At 42.3% G+C, this 21,150-nt stretch overlaps 1 protein-coding gene across 1 annotated transcript in view; it reads right to left on the bottom strand.

The window, feature by feature from the left end:
* DTNB (dystrobrevin beta) overlaps nucleotides 1-21,150 on the bottom strand; it is a 261,550-nt gene that overhangs the window by 7,407 nt on the left and 232,993 nt on the right. Inside the window, exons 15-18 of the mRNA XM_063441890.1 lie at nucleotides 17,583-17,603; nucleotides 9,496-9,652; nucleotides 8,348-8,437; nucleotides 5,856-5,909 (exon numbers count right to left, since the gene is read on the bottom strand). Coding sequence (XP_063297960.1) covers nucleotides 5,856-5,909; nucleotides 8,348-8,437; nucleotides 9,496-9,652; nucleotides 17,583-17,603 — 322 coding nt within the window. The remainder of the gene's footprint in view (nucleotides 1-5,855; nucleotides 5,910-8,347; nucleotides 8,438-9,495; nucleotides 9,653-17,582; nucleotides 17,604-21,150) is intronic.

The following is a 21,150-nucleotide window of genomic DNA, read 5'->3' as shown; positions in this document are numbered from 1 at the left end:
TAGAGTCAGGCGGAACACGTGACCTCTTCTCGCGGTCACTGCCCGCCTTCCTGTTCCTGCCTTCGGATGGCAGCAGCAGGACCGCGCGCGACTCGAACAGAGGACCCCGGCCGGCCCCTGGAAAGGGTAAGTACCGCTACAGTACCCCCCCGAGGACACGCCCTCCAGGCGGGGAGGGCCAGGCCTGGCAGGAAAACGAGAGAAATAGAAAGAACGCACAAGGCGAGGAGCGTGAACAGCGTCAGCGGAAATCCAACTGTGTTCCTCAGGCCCATAGCCCTGAGGTCGACTGAAGTCGACCGCTAAGGAAACGAGAGTCAAGAACAGCAGAAACTTCTCATGACCCTCCACAGAGACAGGAGGGGGAGGAGGAGTATGCCGGGTATAGCGGTTGCGTACAGAAGGCTTCAACAACGAGGTGTGAAAGACATTAGGAATACGCAGATTCTTAAGAAGACCTAAGGCATACAAAACAGGATTAACCTTATGCAAAATACGATAAGGACCAATAAAGCGGGGAGCCAATTTCATAGAAGGCACCCGGAGGCGAATATTCTGCGTGGAAAGCAAAACCCTGTCCCCCACGACATAAGAAGGAGCCGCCCTGCGATGCTTGTCGGCCTGCACCTTCTGGCGAGCAGCGGAATCCACCAAACAACGCTGAACCTGCTCCCAAGTATTATATAAACCAGCCAAATGTTCATCCAGAACTGGCATGCCCTGTGAGGAGAAAGCAGCCGGAAGAACAACGGGATGCTGGCCATAGATAACGTAAAAATGACTTGTGCCGGAAGAATCATGAGTAGCGTTATTCCGAGCAAATTCAGCCCAAGGAAGAAGGTCAGACCAATTGTTCTGATGGTGGGATAAGAAACAACGAAGGTACTGCTCCAGAGATTGATTGGCACGTTCAGCAGCTCCATTAGACTGGGGGTGGTATGTGGAAGAAAATGAGAGAGTAATACCCATTTCCGATCAAAAGGCTTTCCAGAACTTGGAAATAAATTGGCTACCCCTATCGGACACAATAGATACGGGAATGCCTAGTAACCTAAACACCTCTCTAGCAAATATAAGTGCCAGTTCCCTAGACGTGGGCAGCTTGCGAAGAGACACAAAATGAGCCATCTTAGAAAACCGATCTACTATCATTAGGATAACAGTGTTACCATTCGAAGGGGGTAATTCAACAATAAAATCCATGGACAGGTTAGACCAAGGTCTCTCGGGAACGGGTAACGGATGCAACAGCCCACAAGGAACTCTACGAGAGGATTTCATACATGCACAAGTAGTACAAGCACTTATATAGTCAGTAACATCCTTACGTAAGGTATCCCACCAGAAATACCGAGAAACAGCTGACACCGTTTTGGAAATACCAGGATGTCCAGCAGTCTTAGTGTCATGATACAACGACAGAATATCCCGTCTCTCGGGAACATCAACAAATAGTTTATCCGTAGGCCTCTCACTAGGTGCCATGCTTTGTTTTGCTTGTATGGTCTGCAAGAGGGACGATGAAATAGACAAAATAGTAGTAGCTATTATCCTGTCTGGGGGAATGACAGGAGTAACATCTATCTCCTGTTTGTCAGCAGTTTCGAACTGTCTGGACAGAGCGTCTGCTTTAGTGTTGCGATCACCTGGCCTATAGGTGATAATATAATTGAAATGGGACAAAAACAGTGACCACCTAGCCTGCCTAGAAGACAATCTTTTAGCCTCACTAAGGTAGGATAAGTTCTTGTGATCCGTAAATATGAGGATGGGATCCTTAGTTCCTCCTAACAAATGTCTCCATTCTTTGAGTGCTAAAATAATAGCAAGGAGTTCGCGATTACCCACATCATAATTCTTTTCTGCTTTGGACATTTGTTTAGAAAAGAAGCCACAAGGATGTAATGGCTTTTCAGGCGACTCTCTTTGGGATAAGACAGCACCTACCCCGATATCGGAAGCATCAACTTCAAGAATATAGGGCAGTGAGGGTACAGGAAGCTGTAAAATAAGTGCAGATGCGAACGTAGTTTTAAGAAATTCAAAAGCCTGAAGTGGCTCGGGAGACCAGATACGAGTATTGCCATCCTTTTTTGTCATACGGGTGATAGGCGCTACAATAGAGGAAAAACCTTTAATAAAGCGTCTATAATAGTTAGAGAAACACTGAATGGCTTTCAAACCTTGTGGTAGAGGCCATTCCATGACAGCAGAAAGCTTCTGGGGATCCATACGAAAACCTTTAGCGGAAATCAAATATCCCAAAAACTAGACTTCGGATTGGTCGAATAGACATTTTTCCAGTCTATTGTAACATGTCTGTGATGAGTGTGTAAATCTGTAGAGTATATTAATATAAATCTGTAGAGTATATTAATATGTCGTCCAAGTACACAATTACAAATGTGTGAATAAAGTCTCTTAGGACGTCATTAATAAATTCTTGAAATACTGCTGGGGCATTACATAGACCAAATGGCATAACAGTATACTCGTAATGGCCAGATCTAGTGTTGAATGCCGTCTTCCATTCACGGTCTTTCTTAATACGTATTAAATTGTATGCACCTCTAAGATCCAATTTAGTGAATACAGTAGCATGTGTTAGCCTGTCAAATAATTCCGTGATTAAAGGTATAGGGTATGCATTTTTGATGGTGATTTTATTTAGACCTCTGTAATCGATACACGGTCTTAAATCACCTTCTTTCTTTAATACAAAAAAGAACCCCGCTCCAGCCGGAGAAGAGGATCTCCTAATAAACCCCTTTTCTAGTAATTCCTTAATATACTCTTCCATGACACGGTTTTCTTGAACAGATAAAGGGTACACCCTGCCCTTTGGAGGTATAGTGCCAGGCAATAAATCGATAGCACAATCGTAGGGTCTATGAGGCGGCAATTTGTCAGCCTCCCTTTTATCGAAGACAGTCTTGAGAAATAAGTACTGAGGGGGTATAACCGTAGACAAAGGAGGAGTAGTAGGAACATTAATAGAATTCAAAGGGGTTACTTCAATAGTAGAAGATTTGTGATTTTATTTGCCCTGACTCCCAGTCGAAAATGGGATTGTGTGCACGTAACCATGGGTACCCTAACACTAGGTGTGAAGAAGGAGAGGTGATGACCTGGAACCGAATGGTTTCAAAGTGTAAAACCCCTGTATACATGTGTAACGGTACAGTTTCATGAGTAACAACTGGAGAACTTAATGGTCTATCATCTATGGCCTCAACGGCCAAGGGTATCTCCTTCTCTCTTCCCGAGTCTATGAAATTTTCAGCTGCCCCGGAGTCAACCAGAGCGTATATGTGCTCAGCTATACAACTCTCTCCCATATGTAAGAAACAGGAAGAAGCAAACGGTTAGGAGGCAATTTAGGAGACTTAGATATCACACCCAAGGCCAGTCCCCTATAAGGTCTTAGGTGCAAGAGTTTTCCGGAAGCAAAGGACACTCCTTTACCATATGGTCTCTCCGACCACAGTATAGGCAGAGTGCGTCCCTTCTCCTATGTAACTTTTCAGTATCAGAGAGTTTGGCAACCCCTAATTGCATGGGTTCCTCCTCAGATACTTTAACACTCTCAGGTTTATCAACTCTGGGGTTAATAGGTGTAACAAAACGTCTATTCCTATTCTTAGTATAGATCCTGTCACGAATCCTATTATCTATATCAATGAGGTAGTCAATAAGGTCCTCTAATGCAATAGGAAGCTCCTTAGCTGCTACCTCATCCAATATAGTATCAGATAAACCTTCCATGAACGCAGTAGTTAACCCATTATTGGTCCAATCTACCTGTGAAGCAAGGGTACGAAACTGAATAGCATAGTCAGCCACAGACCTAAAACCCTGTTTAATTCTCATTAATGCTCTTGCGGCATTTTTTGACCTTTTCGTTGTGTCAAAAGTTCTACGAAAAGCCGTAAGAAAACTGTTGAAATCATGCACCATAGGTCTATTAGTACATTGGACGATGATACTGCGAACGGCGCAGCCTAGATCCGCACCTGCGGAGGATTCACAGGCCGCAGACCCACCTCCTGCTCCACTACAATAGAAACTGGAAAACTCGCCTGATTCCGGAGCTTCCCGATCACCACCCGGTGAGTCTCCTGATGACTCAGCCCCAACCACCAAACGTGACCTGAAGATACTTGCAGACATCCACAAGCTGCTGCCGGCTGACTCAGCCTTGATCAAAACAGAGGGACGAGCTGTCACAGAGAGAGTAAAGGCTACAGAGGGTGATATACTGGAGGTAAAAACACACTTATCCTCACTACAAAAAGCCATGTCACACAAAATGTCGGCCATGTAGAACCGCCGAAGGCACACTCATGTTTAAAATCACGGTCATCCCTATTGCCATCTCCACAGAGGAGCTACCACACTATGTCAGATGCCTCCTGGCAACTATCCTACCCCATGCAGTAGCGAAGAAGCTAGCTATCGAAGAAGCGTACCTCGTGCCAAGCTATACTCACCTCCAACCTGCAATCCTTTAAACCACTTTAAGTTTTAAGCATGACCTAATAATCACATATAACAGATTATACTTCTACCGCTCAGAGAACTATGTCACAACATATATTGGTGCACAACATAAAAAGGGTGCAATCACATCATATTGCATAATGGAATGTTTATAGTGATGTCTTCTCTTGTACACATTCTGGCATACTTAAACTTGATGCACCGCAAAAAAAAAAAAAAAATTTAAACAGAAGACAGAACTACCAAATAATAAAATAATAGAAGAGAAGGTGCCTGTAGAACCAGGTAAGTGTCAAATCACTTGAAAAACTACTTACAATGGGGCGGAAGCACAGAACTCCTGGTACCATAACCTGTACAGCACACTCTATTGATTACGAAGCATGGCATGCCTTTTAAAGATATACACACAGCAATGTCCACATGGGGCATAATGGGTTCATGACTCACCTGCCACCTGAGTCTGTGACCTTCAACCTATGATATCATCAAAACGCCTGTGAAGACGCCAGTTTCTCTTCTCGTTAGCCTCACAATATTGAACTATCAAGTATGACATCATGAGGTTCAGTAAATCATTAGTTCTAGTTTTACATCGATAAAACAACTCGCTGTAAATTAGTTAGTTCATTTGAATTGTGATGACTTTGAAAACTGAGGGCAGATTGCAATATACCGGTCAAGACGAACTCTACGAGCACATTACGCGTCCAAGGAGTCGCTACAAAGACTGTTCTGCAGGCCTTACTTAACCTTTTTAACACCCACCAGGTGTTAATGGCAGATCTCAGTTATTCTGACTACAATTTACTCAAATTAGTCATTTAAGGTACATCTCAGTTTATAGAGGAGAACTCAAAAGATAGGGGGAGCTCTACAGGGCAAGAAGCTTTTCAAAGTTGGTTACTGCACATGAACAGTTCTGTCATGTTATCCTGAATCATAAAAAGTCTGCTTGAATTTAGCTGAATCAAGCAGACTTTACTCATATCTCTGTGATAAAAGACTTCCACATAGTGTCCAAAGTGAACGCACAACATATTTAGCAAATTTAAACCAGTCAAACAGTGGGTAAGAAGACATAATGCAGGACCTCCCTCCCAGCACTGACATTGCACTAGTAGAGCTGTCTTCATATCGCCTTACCATAGTAGGGACAATATCCCTTTTTGGTCTATTCCATGTTGGAATCTGACGATGACATGCCTTCCCTAAGTACCTTTAGCTAAGTTCACCATGGCATGTTTATGGTCAGTGGACGTATATGTTTTGAGGTGTACATATATAAATACCCATGCGGTTTTGACAGTCCTATGGCTCACACACAGTACACTCTACTAAAGTTATGTAATTACCTCTATCCTTCCCGTTCTGAATCTTCTGCTCTTCATCCTCCCCACCTTCCTCAGCTGAAAAGTAAATAGCATTTAAATTGAATATATAATAAGGAACCATTACTTGTTAATCCATGTGAGGTGCGTTTTGGAGCTACAGAGTCTGCACTACTTTAAATACAACTCCCTGACTGTACCTTCGTGTATAATTCAACTGGACAGCTGTCCAAACTGGACTATTACAAGCAAGGCCTGGAATGATTAAATCTGAATGATTCAGGTGGGATAAAACATCCAGCTTTCATTGCTACGATTACCAAGAAACCACATCTGTTCTGTAAAGTCCTTTAATGGTCATAAACCAAACTCTTGTCTGAACCCGACAGAAGAATATTAACAAGCAGAAACACAGGAAAAGTTTGTTAATCTAATAAAAAAAGGGCCATCTACATCTATCTTACTACCTTGCAATATGTGTGATGGCAATGATACCTTCTACTAGACATCAACTCATCAGAAAAATTACAAAAAGGATCCCGAGTACGATCACGTATCATAAACCCCTGTAGCGGAATGGAGAACCCAAATATACTTTTATTCCCTTTTTTCGGCTGTCCGTATACCCCCGTTCGTTTACCAAACCTCCTCGCTGTGTGGCCCCTTGTTCGCACATATGAATCACCGACCACCCCTGGCTGTTAACCACAAATTGGTTATTAGTTCAAGTGTATTCCCTGTGTGGCCATTTTGTCTCCTGAAGGCGGGCAGCAGTACATGATCGACCGAGTGGAACTGTTTTTGGATACACTACCCCGCTAACACCCAGGAAACTGGTACCGCTGCCCATCCAACTTCCCGAACAGTCAGTCCCGGAGTTCGTAAGGCATAAACTACCGAACAGGGGGAGCATTCATATCCTAACAGCCAGGGAATGGATTCATCAGTGTTCGTGCGAGAACCCCGAAAGATGACTGGTCATTGTCTTGTTTTCTCTTGAACTGTTTTGGGGCATCACCTCATTATGTAAGTAGATACAGGGCTCTCTGGAGACAGAGGTCACCCACTGAGAATTATATAGCAAAAGTTGGTTGCAGGAACCGCACTCACTCCCAACGGCCACAGGTGCTCTGGAACAGGATCAGCAATCCCAATACGACAAGGCAATAAGAAAAAAGCTTTGTCAAGCTCAACAAAGACCTCATGTTAGGTCGAAACGTTGCTGTCCATTTTGTTGCAATAAATCTGCCTGCGGCTTTCACATTTGGAGTCTAGAGGCTCAAGGAAGCAAGGTGAATGGTTAGAGTTAGGACCCACCTAGGGGGGTCTGCCTTGATGTGGCAGGTGGGCTCAATCCTCTCATGGCCATTGGAGGTAACTAAAAGACCTCCATTTATTTTAAAAAATACATAGGGATAAAGGATAGAGCGCAAGTAACATGTTTTTCTTTGGTTTTTACTATGTATTGGGGCTGATGTGTACTGTAGTCATTGCAGCCGCCCAGTAGTGATGGGAGTTGAGCGCAGGACTTTTCTTTCTGCATTTGTATCCAATTTTTGTATTACTCAGCCTTGTTACAATGCAGCCGCCCATCCCATGTGTTCCCTATTAAGGGTTAATAATGTGTAGGGGTGTATATAAAAAATACCCTTTTCTGTCTCATTAGAGATTTTTGCCAGAGGCTCAAGGAAGCAAGGTGAATGGTTAGAGTTAGGACCCACCTAGGGGGGTCTGCCTTGATGTGGCAGGTGGGCTCAATCCTCTCATGGCCATTGGAGGTAACTAAAAGACCTCCATTTATTTTAAAAAATACATAGGGATAAAGGATAGAGCGCAAGTAACATGTTTTTCTTTGGTTTCACATTTGGAGTGCCTGTGAATTTTTCTTCTTCCACTGAGAATTATAGGCAAAATTGTTATGAACCCAGAAACATTGAATGCTCTACCAGGTATCATCTTAGTCCAATTCCCCGGTGATGGGATGGCCTCTTGTAAAGCGTGAAAAAAATGGATGTAATTATTGTTTGTATATTTGAATTGTAATATGATTTACTATTTTATGGTTTAGTTTCTTCACTTTCTCATTTCTGGTCCCTGTCAGAATAGCTGTATGTTATTATACCCCATAGTTCTTTATGTTGTATTACTAATGTAATTAAGAATATTGAATGTCTTTAACGGTCTATATGGCAGTATTACAATTGGACGACAAGTGGGAAAAGCCTAGATCCTGGAGTGCTGAGTTGGGAAGCCCTGTTGTATGGGAGACTATAGGAAGATCATGACATGCAGTGTTTGTGGTGTACCTGGCCCTATTCATTATACTAACATACAGAGCTATCACTGGGAAGGAATCCTGGGAAGTGTCTGTCCATACTGACAGATCCACCACCGGATGTCCAGTTTGTAACGGGCGTTGGAACAAGATGGTGGAAAACCTACGGGTGGTGAAATGCCTATATGAAAAATATGTAATATATGTTAAAATACGTGGGTAATACACACTTGTCACCCACCTGAATGCAGCTCTTTAACCAAGGAAGACATGGTATTGGTAATTGAATCTGCAGCCACCAGTAAATCATTCCGGAGATTCCTCCTCGTACCTGGCAACACACATTACACAACCCATTAATGGCTGCACATGAAAAAGTGTTACTACTACGCAATAACAGATACAAACAGAGTCCCGGCATAGTGATACGCAGAGACACAGAGCTGTAATCACACAAGATCAGCACAGACCCTGCACCATGAGTCACAAGCAGTCAGTAGTTGCTGTGATAAAGATCAGCACAGACCCTGCACCATGAGTCACAAGCAGTCAGTAGTTGCTGTGATAAAGATCAGCACAGACCCTGCACCATGAGTCACAAGCAGTCAGTAGTTGCTGTGATAAAGATCAGCACAGACCCTGCACCATGAGTCACAAGCAGTCAGTAGTTGCTGTGATAAAGATCAGCACAGACCCTGCACCATGAGTCACAAGCAGTCAGTAGTTGCTGTGATAAAGATCAGCGCAGACCCTGCACCATGAGTCACAAGCAGTCAGTAGTTGCTGTGATAAAGATCAGCACAGACCCTGCACCATGAGTCACAAGCAGTCAGTAGTTGCTGTGATAACGATCAGCACAGACCCTGCACCATGAGTCACAAGCAGTCAGTAGTTGCTGTGATAAAGATCAGCACAGACCCTGCACCATGAGTCACAAGCAGTCAGTAGTTGCTGTGATAAAGATCAGCACAGACCCTGCACCATGAGTCACAAGCAGTCAGTAGTTGCTGTGATAAAGATCAGCACAGACCCTGCACCATGAGTCACAAGCAGTCAGTAGTTGCTGTGATAAAGATCAGCACAGACCCTGCACCATGAGTCACAAGCAGTCAGTAGTTGCTGTGATAAAGATCAGCACAGACCCTGCACCATGAGTCACAAGCAGTCAGTAGTTGCTGTGATAAAGATCAGCACAGACCCTGCACCATGAGTCACAAGCAGTCAGTGGTTGCTCCGGCACAGACAGACTGTGCCAATTAGAAGAAATCTAGCACCTTTCCACAGAAAGTAGATACTACTGTACCCCTGTATCACAGTTGGTGCATTCATCCATTTCCGTGGACTTATACCAGGTACACTGGGCACAATGTTGGTAGAGAGGGTTCTTACCATGTGCAAATGCTTCATGGACATCTCCAAACCCGGCTATTGAATCCTGAGGTACATGGGTGGGAGTGGAGCCAGCAGATGTGGATCTCACTGGCATTGGCATGGACCGGGTGGCTCCATGACTTGGTGAGGAGTGTGGAGATCCAGCAGCCTGAGCCTAGAAATGAGAAAAAATAAAACAGGTTTATTTAATTGATACTGCATTGAAATCTGAAATAAAAATCAGTATCATATTCTATATGTCTCTCGGCATAACGGATGCTCTTTACATTCTATATATACATTCTATATATGAGATGCTCTATATGTCTCTTGGTGAGTGAGTGTTTGTGAGTGAGAGTGAGTATGCCTGTCAGTGTGTGTCTGTAAGGGAGCCTGTGTGTCTGAAAATTGAATGCTCTACCAGGTATCAAACCTGGTAGAGCATTGAATGCTCTACCAGGTCTGAGTGATTGTGTGTGTCTGTGAGGGCACCTGTGTGTCTGTCTGTAAGTGTGTGCAACAATGTGCAATGTCAATCAGCAGTGGCTAAGGCCAGTAAGGTATTGTCATGCATGAAAAAGAGCATTCATTCTCGGGATGAGAATATCATTTTCCCTCCTTATAAATCACTGGTAAGACCACATATTGAATATGCTGTGCAATTTTGGGCACCTGTTCTAAAGAAGGATAATATGGCACTAGAAAAAGTGCAGAGGCAGGCTACAAAATCAATAAAAGGAATGGAACATATCAGCTATGAAGAAAGGTTAACAAATTTAAACCTATTTAGTTTAGAAAAACATCGCCTGAGAGGGGATATGATAACATTATACAAATATATTCGGGGCCAATACAAACCATTGTGTGGAAATCTATTCACAAACCCGACTTTAGATAGGACACGAGGCCATGCGTTTAGACTGGAAGAAAGAAGATTTCGTCTAAGGCAAAGGAAAGGTTTTTTACTGTAAGAACAATAAGGATGTGGAATTCTCTGCCTGAAGAAGTGGTTTTATCAGAGTCCATACAGACGTTCAAACAGCTACTAGATGCATACTTGCAAAAACAGAATATTCAAGGATATAATCTTTCAATGTAGGGTAATAACTGCTTGATCCAAGGATAAATCTGACTGCCCTTCCGGGGTCAAGAAGGAATTTTTTTCTTAGCTTGTTTAAAAATTGGAAGTGCTTCAACCTGGGTTTTGACTTCTTTTGGATCAACAGCAAAAAACAAATGTGAGGAAGGCTGAACTTGACACAAGTCTCTTCAACAAGTCTTTTCAACTTTTCAACTATGTAATTATGTATGTGTGAGTGTAATTGTGTGTGTGTCTGTGAGGGAGCCTGTGTGTCTGAGTAATTGTTTGTGTCTGTCAGTATGTGTCTTAGTGAGCCTGTCAGTGAAGGTGTGTGTTTCTGAGCGATTGTATATGCCGGTCAGTGTGTTTGTCAGTCAAAGTGTGTGTGTTAGTCTTTAACAGGAAGAGGTGTGGCATTGACAGGAAGGGGTAGGGCACATGTAAATTAGGTGGTGCCCGAGTTCCGTCATGCCTAGGGCAGCACAAATCCGAATTACACCACGGCTGCTCTTTACATTCCATATATGAGATGTTCTATATGTCTCTCGTTGTAACGGCCGCTCTTTACATTCTATATATGAGATGTTCTATATGTCTCTCGGTGTAACGGCTGCTCTTTACATTCTATATTTGAGATGTTCTATATGTCTCTCTGTATGACGGCCACTCTTTACATTCTATATATGAGATGTTCTATATGTCTCTCGGTATAACGGCCGCTCTTTACATTCTTGTAACGGATCACCTGGCACCCCGACTGGGTACCTCCGTTGAAGGATGCTCCTAGCGCTTCCTGAGGCCTCCAAGCACTGCAGCAGACACCATACCCACCGTAGACTCCTCCAGAGAGCAAAACAGGAACCAGCTATTCCAAGAGCTTAACAGTGATGTAGCAAGGGAATATGACAAGCATTGCAATCCCTTGTTGGATTCCCCCAATAAGAGACGACACTTCAAAATGAGGGTGAAAAACTCACTGTGCTGGCACACCCAGCCTGGTTTTTATTACGGTCTTGCACATACAGAGCACACCCACAGGGAGGTACAAAGTAACCAATCACATAACAGTACAACAGTTAACACAATTAATATACACACATTTTTACACAAGTTTTGGATAGCCCTAATCTGGGGGAACAACATATGTAAAAATCAGCCCATTCGGATAAAGGGTTCGGGAGTTATGGGACTTTGAAGTTTTGACCGGCCGCACAGGCAAAATAGCCGAAAACAGTTCCATAAGTTTTGGCCTTGCGGTTGGTCACGGTTCGTGTAATAAAAGTCCTGAACGGCTTGCCATCCATGGATATGCTGAAGTTCGTATGAATCCCCATAGTTAACGGAGTCTTTCTACCGAGCGGCGGCCGTTCAGTAGTTTTGGCACGAATTCCCGTTGTTATGGAGGTCTCAGCGGTGTTTGCCTACTTGAGTGTCCGATTTTAGTTCCAGACACTCGATGGCAAAACACCGCTGTTCGGGAATGAAGATGGCCGCGAACACGTGTTGAAGTCCCGAAATGGTGCCAATTTAAAAGTACAAACACTGCTCCAGGGTATTTAAAGGGCCAGGGACAGCATTAAAATCCATTATGCCCAAATGTAGTTCTTTAAAGGGTCCCATCTTCCCGGGACCATAATCACTGGGCAGGAGGCGAGCAAGCAGTCCCCTCCAGTAAACTGGGGCAGACTCTGGTGCAGGGTCCAGTCCTCTGTGAGTCTGGATCCCAGCGCTGCCAACCAATGTAGCGGAGAGCTGATATTCCACAGCTATTCTCCACTTAAGATCCCAGTGAGGCTCAGGAACAAGTATTATAAATCCATAGACTAGTAATTCCAGCAGGCAAAATAATCCAACAATATCCCAACAGAACTCCCAATGACTGGACGACACACAGCATCAGGAGCAGAACTAACGTTTAATGACAGGGACTCTGCTTTTATGCAGTGCTCCCCTGCAAGGGAGACGCCCACAGAAAATTAGGCATTAACCAATGAGACAATGGTTACATCCCACAGATTCCCTCCCCTCTGCTTGGGAGATAATTGAGTTTCTTACTGTATCTACTCAATTATCTCCAAGCTAAAACTTATAGATTTTTATACATTATTATAACTTTATGAATTTGTATCACACAGGAATAAAACTTGTATTTTTATGAACCACACAACTTCGGGAAAAACATTAAAAATGTGTACAAATCGGTTCAGTGGTTCCTGAGATATTGAAAAAGTCTCTTTGGACCGACCGCACGCCTGTTTGCATGCCCAAAACAGTTCCACAGATTCAGGCTGTGTGGTCGGTGTATTTCTGCCTTGAAAATTTGCAAAGTCCCATCTGAAGGCGGCGTTCAAAGAGTCGAACGCACTTCGACTTTTGTCGAAGTGTCGAAATAGAACGGGGTTAAACTGCTGCGGTGTTCGTTAGTCGAGTGGCAGTCTATTTCCCATGAAAAAGATGACAAAGTCCCATTCGAACGGGTGTTCGAATCTTCGAACGGGACTTAGTCTCCAGCCGCGGTGTCGAAGGGTAGGGGAAGGTACAGGTCGACCGCGTTCGACTGCATTAAAATGGCCACCGCCACGTGTTCGTGTTCGGCCACTTCGACTACTTCGGCTGTATCCGAAGTGCCATATCCAACGTACCCATTCTTTGCACTACACAATTAAAGGGCCAGAAACAGTTTTTGTCTTTAAGTGCAAGGCAAGGTGGATGATGGCAATAAAACAAAGGGTAGAGGTTCTCAGGTACCATGGTAAGTGGCTGATGCAGATCAGATGCCAAACAGGGGCATCTGTTACAGATGGGACAGCCAAAAAGAGGTTCCGCTACAACGGGGCAGGCTGATACCTGTATTGTGTTATAGAAGGACGGGACAGGCTTGTGGCGGAACCTGCCTCGCCACTGGACATTGGAGAGGCCTGGCTGCCCGCCTCCTACCTGCTGACTATGGCCCCTGGTAAAGTTGTACCTTTGAATGCAATATTTGGGCATATTGTATTTTATTGTGCGGCTACTGGCCCTTTAAGCACAGTGAATGGACTTTTATTGTACTGTGCTGGCCTTTTAAAAACAGTGTATGGACATACTGAAACTTTTTGAACACTTCCTCTTCCCCTCCCCCGGATCCATTGTTCTCCAGCAGGGTGTTGTCCCAGGGACACTGCCAAACCAGTGGGAACACGTTTGGACAGGAAAAGCCATGCTTGCAAGTGAAAACAAAGGACTTCGACCTAACCGTTAAACCCCTGAACCTATTCAAGTTAATTTTGGATATGTTTGTCCCCAAGTTATACTGGTTAAAATAATATACGTTTTATGTATGTACGATATTAACTCACAAAGTTATAAAAATGTATAAAAAGTGTAACTTTTCAGCTTGGAGATAATTGAGTAGATACAGTAATTGACTCAATTATCTCCTAAGCAGAGGGGAGGAATATGCCGGGTGTGTTTCTATTGTCCCATTGTGTCTGATTGGCTGCTGTACTTGCATTGTATGTGTTGTAATGTGTTTATTGGTTGTTCTGCAAAACCCTGTGGGCTGTAATGTGTTTGGGGATTGGGAATAAAAGAGGCTGTATGTGCCAGTACAGGGAGTTCCTGTTTTAACCCTCAAAGTGAAGTGTCGTCTCATTCTTGGGGGAGGATTTATTGTATGTTGTTCCAGTTTGACTGCTAGGAGTGTAAACCTATTTGTATGGTTTCCTATTCAACTGTCTACAGCATTCATATGCTTGAGCGGATTTATATGCTTCTTCGGTTCGGTGATTGTGGTGTCTGCCAGAGTGCTTGGCGTCCTCAGGAAACTCTAGGAGCATCCTTTAATGGAGGTACCCAGTCGGGGTGCCAGGCGATCTGTTACAAGGCTGATACCTGTATTGTTATAGAAGGACGGGGCAGGCTGATACCTGTATTGTGTTATAGAAGGACGGGACAGGCTGATACCTGTATTGTTATAGAATGACGGGACAGGCTGATACCTGTATTGTTATAGAAGGACCTGACAGGCTGATACGTGTTTTGTGATATAGAAGGACGGGACAGGCTGGTACCTGTATTGTTATAGAAGGACGGGACAGGCTGATACCTGTATTGTTATAGAAGGACGGGACAGGCTGATACCTGTATTGTTATAGAAGGATGGGACAGGCTGATACCTGTATTGTTATAGAAGGACCTGACAGGCTGATACCTGTATTGTGTTATAGAAGGACGGGACAGGCTGATACATGTATTGTTATAGAAGGACGGGACAGGCTGATACCTGTATTGTGTTATAGAAGGACGGGACAGGCTGATACCGTATTGTTATAGAAGGACGGGACAGGCTGATACCTGTATTGAGATCGAGAAGGACGGGACCGGCTCTGCGGGCACTGCCACAGCCATTTTTACCTGTGCCTGGTAACCCATCTCTACTCATGTTCTAGCCCTGAGTGGGCACTGCTGGCATGGAGTGATTTTCACAGAAATAAATATAAAGTAAAGATCTCCATCAAATAATTAATAATAAGACTCCAATCAGATTTTATTATCACTGGCCAGTTTTAGGGCTGGCCCAGTCTTAGGAACGGCTACGGTTAGTTTGGGTATTAAAACAGTGGGCCAAACCTAGAGCATCCAGCCCGGGCATTCAGTCTCTGGGGAAGAAGCTAATCAGCATTCATTTCACTAAGGTTATCAATGATTTCAAGCAAATAATAGAGATTACAGCCTTTTCCTAACAATAATCTGGGCCGGAGAGTAACATAGAGAGTGTGTCAAACAGTGAGCGTGTAAAACAGTGAGCGTGTAACACAGTGAGAGTGTAACACAGTGAGCGTGTAACACAGTGAGTGTGTAACATAGTGAGCGTGTAACACAGTGAGCGTGTAACATGAGTGTGTCAAACAGTGAGTGTGTAACATAATGAGTGTGTAACATAATGAGTGTGTCAAACAGTGAGTGTGTAACATAATGAGTGTGTCAAACAGTGAGTATGTAACATAGTGAGCGTGTAACATAATGAGTGTCAAACAGTGAGTGTGTAACATAGTGAGCGTGTAACACAGTGAGTGTGTAACATAGTGAGCGTGTAACACAGTGAGCGTGTAACATAATGAGTGTGTCAAACAGTGAGTGTGTAACATAGTGAGTAACATGATGAGTGTGTAACATGAGTGTATAACAGTGAGTGTGTAACATAGCAAGCATGTAACATAATGAGTGTGTCAAACAGTGAGTGTGTAACATAGTGAGTGTGTAACATAATGAGTGTGTCAAACAGTGAGTGTGTAACATAGTGAGTGTGTAACATAATGAGTGTGTCAAACAGTGAGTGTGTAACATCGTGAGTAACAATGAGTGTATAATATATTGAGTGTGTAACACAGTGAGCATGTAACATAGTAAGTGTGTGTAAAACAGTGAACAAAACGTGTAACAGTGAGCGTGTAACATAATGAGTGTGTCAAACAGTGAGTGTGTAACATAGTAAGTAACATGATGAGTGTGTAACATGAGTGTATAACAGTGAGTGTGTAACATAGTAAGCATGTAACATAATGAGTGTGTCAAACAGTGAGTGTGTAACATAGTGAGTGTGTAACATAATGAGTGTGTCAAACAGTGAGTGTGTAACATAGTGAGTAACAATGAGTGTATAATATATTGAGTGTGTAACACAGTGAGCATGTAACATAGTAAGTGTGTGCAAAACAGTGAGCGTGTAACAGTGAGCGTGTAACATAATGAGTGTGTCAAACAGTGAGTGTGTAACCTAGTGAGTGTGTAACATAATGAGTGTGTCAAACAGTGAGTGTGTAACATAGTGAGTAACAATGAGTGTATAATATATTGAGTGTGTAACACAGTGAGCACGTAACATAGTAAGTGTGTGTAAAACAGTGAGCGTGTAACAGTGAGCGTGTAACATAATGAGTGTGTCAAACAGTGACTGTGTAACAGTGAGCGTGTAACATAATGAGTGTGTCAAACAGTGAGTGTGTAACATAGTGAGTGTGTAACATAATGAGTGTCAAACAGTGAGTGTGTAACATAGTGAGTGTGTAACATAATGAGTGTCAAACAGTGAGTGTGTAACATAGTGAGTGTGTAACAAAATGAGTGTGTCAAACAGTGAGTGTGTAACATAGTGAGCGTGTAACATGAGTGTCAAACAGTGAGTGTGTAACATAGTGAGTGTGTAACAAAATGAGTGTGTCAAACAGTGAGTGTGTAACAGTGAGCGTGTAACATAATGAGTGTGTCAAACAGTGAGTGTGTAACATAGTGAGTGTGTAACATAATGAGTGTGTCAAACAGTGAGTGTGTAACATAGTGAGCGTGTAACATAATGAGTGTCAAACAGTGAGTGTGTAACATAGTGAGTGTGTAACAAAATGAGTGTGTCAAACAGTGAGTGTGTAACATAGTGAGCGTGTAACATAATGAGTGTCAAACAGTGAGTGTGTAACATAGTGAGCGTGTAACATAATGAGTGTCAAATAGTGAGTGTGTAACAAAGTGAGTGTGTAACATAATGAGTGTGTAACATAATGAGTGTGTCAAACAGTGAGTGTGTAACATAGTGAACGTATAATATATTGAGTGTGTAACACAGTGAGCATGTAACAGTTAGTAACATAATGAGTGTGTAACAGTGAGCGTGTAAAATAGTAAGCTTATTATTATTAATATGATATAACATAATGAACATATAATATATTGAGTGTGTAAAACAGTGAGCGTGTAACAGTGAGTAACATAATGAGTGTGTAACAGTGAGCGTGTAAAATAGTTAGTGTGTGTAAAACAGTGAGCGTGTAACATAATAAGCATGTAACATAGTTAGTGTGTGTAAAACAGTGAGCGTGTAACAGTGAGTAACATAATGAGTGTGTAACAGTGAGCGTGTAAAATAGTTAGTGTGTGTAAAACAGTGAGCGTGTAACATAAGAAGCATGTCACATAATGAGTGTGTCAAACAGTGAGTGCACAAAGCAGCAAACAAACAGCATGCACGGATACTGCAAAACAAACTTACTGCCTGCCTCTGTTCCTCCTCCTTTGGAAAAAGTTGCAGGAAAAAAAAAAAGACAGTACGGAAAGGGATATTAACAGGACCACAAAACTCTCGCACGTCGTGGGCCCATTCACTAAACTGCGGGATTGCTGTGGGTAGAACTTCAGCAAATTCTGCGACCACCCGCTAAAATCTCAGTTGACTTAGATGTCATTTGTTTCAACCTGAGTAGGACCGCTTGAGAGAGATCAGAAGGAAATAACAGCTCCTATGTATTTAACAGTGAACATCTGAGAGACCCAGATTCCTGAAAAACTCTGTGACCAGCACTCCCAAAAAGGCCCAGCTGCACTCCCGGAAAGGCCCACTCACACTTCAGAAAAGCCTCACCAGCACTCCCATAAAAGACCCACCTGCACCCCCGTAAAAAACCCACATGCACTCCCGAAAAGTCACACCCACATTCCCGTAATGGCCCACCTGCATTCCCGTGAAAGGCTTACCACCATTTCTGTAAAAGACCCACCCATACTCCTGAAAAGCCACACCTGCATTCCCAAAAAAGCCCACCCATGCTCCCGAAAAAGGCCCACCCACGCTCCCGAAAACCTCCATCTGCACCCCTGAAATACTCAAAGACCCACACTCCCAAAACGGCCCAACTGCACCCCCAAAAAGCCTTGCCTGCACTACCGTAAAAGACCAACCTGCACTTCCAAAAAGCCCCACCTCCGTAAAAAGGCATACCCGCATTCCCTTTACAGGCCCACCTACACTCCCAAAAAGCCTCACCCGAACTTCCGAAAAGTCACACCCGTAGTAGGCCCAACTGGATCCCATAAAAGGCCCACCCGTACTCACTTAAAAGGTCCCCCCTATACTCCTGAAAAGGCCCACCTGTACTTCCAAAAAGGCCCACACTCCCAAGATCAGTGTTAAAACTGTTCTTGAGCAAAGTTATTAATGTTATGGTTTCAGGGTATGTCAATGAAAATGTAATGTGTAGATACAATTATATTTAAACATAAGAAAGTTGGGATTATTCCTCGGTGGTAGGTATGCTATCATCGATATATCAGCAATCACGTGGCGTAGTGAATAGGACTTAGAGTGAGAAGCAGTGCTGGTATTACAGGAACACAGAGCATATTATTACATGGATTTACCGAATCCATTATATTAACAGGTTCAGACAGCAAGAGATTCTTCAAACTTCATACCAGGGCGGGCACAATGACTGACAACCCTGAGATAGACTGACTGCTCAGAGAGGCTGACGGACAGACTGACTGCACGGAGAGACAGACAGACTGACTGATTGCTCGGAGAGACTGACAGACTGACTGCTCGGAGAGACAGACAGACAGACTGACTGCTCGGAGAGACAGACAGACTGACTGCTTGGAGAGACTGACAGACTGACTGCTCAGAGACTGACAGACTGACTGCTCGGAGAGACAGACAGACAGACTGCTCAGGCTGACGGGCAGACTGACTGCTCGGAGAGACAGACAGACTGACTGCTCGGAGAGACAGTCTGCTCAGAAACAGACAGACAGACAGTTGTTGTGGAATTATTAGGCCCCATAAATTTTTGTCTTAGGCCTCATAATTCAAGTCTTATAAGAATGCTTTGTTAGTAGAAATTGTGTGTCAGCAGAAATGTTAGGTTCCTGTTGAGTGAAACATTGTAGCAGCTAGTCTTAATAAAATGTGAAGTTACTAAAAGCCTTGAGAACTAACCTTGAAACTAACAGTGCCAACTACTCAAAATGGCTGCCGAAGCACCCCTCCCATCGAGTGAGCACCGCATGGTAACAAGATGGCGCCTGCATCTTGTGCCCACTCCCGTGTCAAGGATGTCAACACCTCTTGATGGGAGGGCATTTAACCCCTTAAGGACCGGACTTTTTTTGCGATGTTGTACATTTGCGACCAGGCATCTTTTTGACACTTTTGTGGTGTTTGTGTTTAGCTGTAATTTTCCGCTCTCTCATTTACTGTTCCCATACAAATTATATATTGTTTTTTTCAGGACAAAAGGGGCTTTCTTTACATACCATTATTTATATAATCTCATGTAATTTAATTTTTTAAAAATGAAAAAATATGATGAAAAATTGAAAAAAATACATGTTTTTTTACTTTTATGTGAAAAATCTTTTATTCATCTACAAAAGCGAATGAAAAAAAACTGCTAAATAGATTCAAAATTTTGTCCTGAGTTTAAAAATACCCAGTGTTTACATGCTTTTTGCTATTTTTTTTGCAAGTTATAGGGCTATAAGTACAAGTAGGATATTGCGGTTTCAAAACATACATTTTTAAAATGTATCAATAGTGACATTGTAACACTATTATCTGTCATAAATCGCTGAATAACACCCCACATGTACATATTTTTTTTAAAGTAGACAACCCAGGGTATTCAATATGGGGTATGTCCAGACTTTTTTAGTAGCCACTTAGTCGCAAACAATGGCCAAAGTTAGCGTTCATATTTGTTTGTGTGTGAAAAAAGTAAAAAACTAAATTGAACGCTAATTTTGGCCAGTGTTTGTGACTAAGTGGTTACTAAAAAAGACTGGACATAACCCAAGGTATTGCAAATGGGGTGTCTTCTTTTGCAAATGGTATGCCATCATGGGGGTAATTCTCATTCCTGGGCTACCAAACGCTCTCAAAGGCAACGTAACCAACCTGGCCATTTTCAATGTAAAAATATTTGACCCATATATTTGACCCTTTCAAAAACGCTATAAAACCTGTACATGGGGGGTCCTGTTCTACTCAGGAGACTTTGCTGAACACAAATATTAGTGTTTCAAAACTGGAAAATGTATCACAACAATTATATCATCAGTAAAAGTGCTGTTTGTGTGTGAAAAATGCAAAAAAAGTCACTTTCACTGACAATATCATCGCTGTGATATGTTTTACTGTTTTGAATCACTAATATTTGTGTTCAGCGAAGTCTCCCGAGTAAAACAGTACCCCCCATGTACAGGTTTTAGGGTGTCGTAGAACGTTACAGGGTAAAATACAGTGATAGCAAATTAAATTCTCTGTACTCTCGGCCTGGGTTGGCAGGCAGGTCCCTTAAATTGCAATCAATAAAATAACTTAATTATGTAAAAATATTACATAAATACGCACGTAGAATTTAAATATATATGCATATTTATATATTTGAAGTCTACGTGTATATTTATATAATTATTTATGTAATTTTGTATATGGACATATGAATAGTTCGCATTCTTTTTATTTATTTATATATACATAGATGTATATACAATTTCATTCTAAGTGTATTTTGATATAAATATATATATATTAATATAAAATACAGTTAGAATAAAATTTCGTATAGATATATAATTTTTTTAAATTTTTATTATTATTTTTAATTTTTTTAATTTCATTTAAATTATTTATTATTCGTATTTTATAATAATATATATATACACAATATATATATAGTTATTATATATATTATATATATACGTGTGTAAATTAATTATAAGTGTATTTTTATATTAATATATGTACATATTAATATAAAAATACACTTAGCATGACATTATAT

This window comes from Pelobates fuscus, chromosome 2, assembly GCF_036172605.1.
Source record: "Pelobates fuscus isolate aPelFus1 chromosome 2, aPelFus1.pri, whole genome shotgun sequence".
NCBI lineage: Eukaryota > Metazoa > Chordata > Amphibia > Anura > Pelobatidae > Pelobates > Pelobates fuscus.
This window is presented reverse-complemented; position numbering and strand designations above follow the sequence as displayed.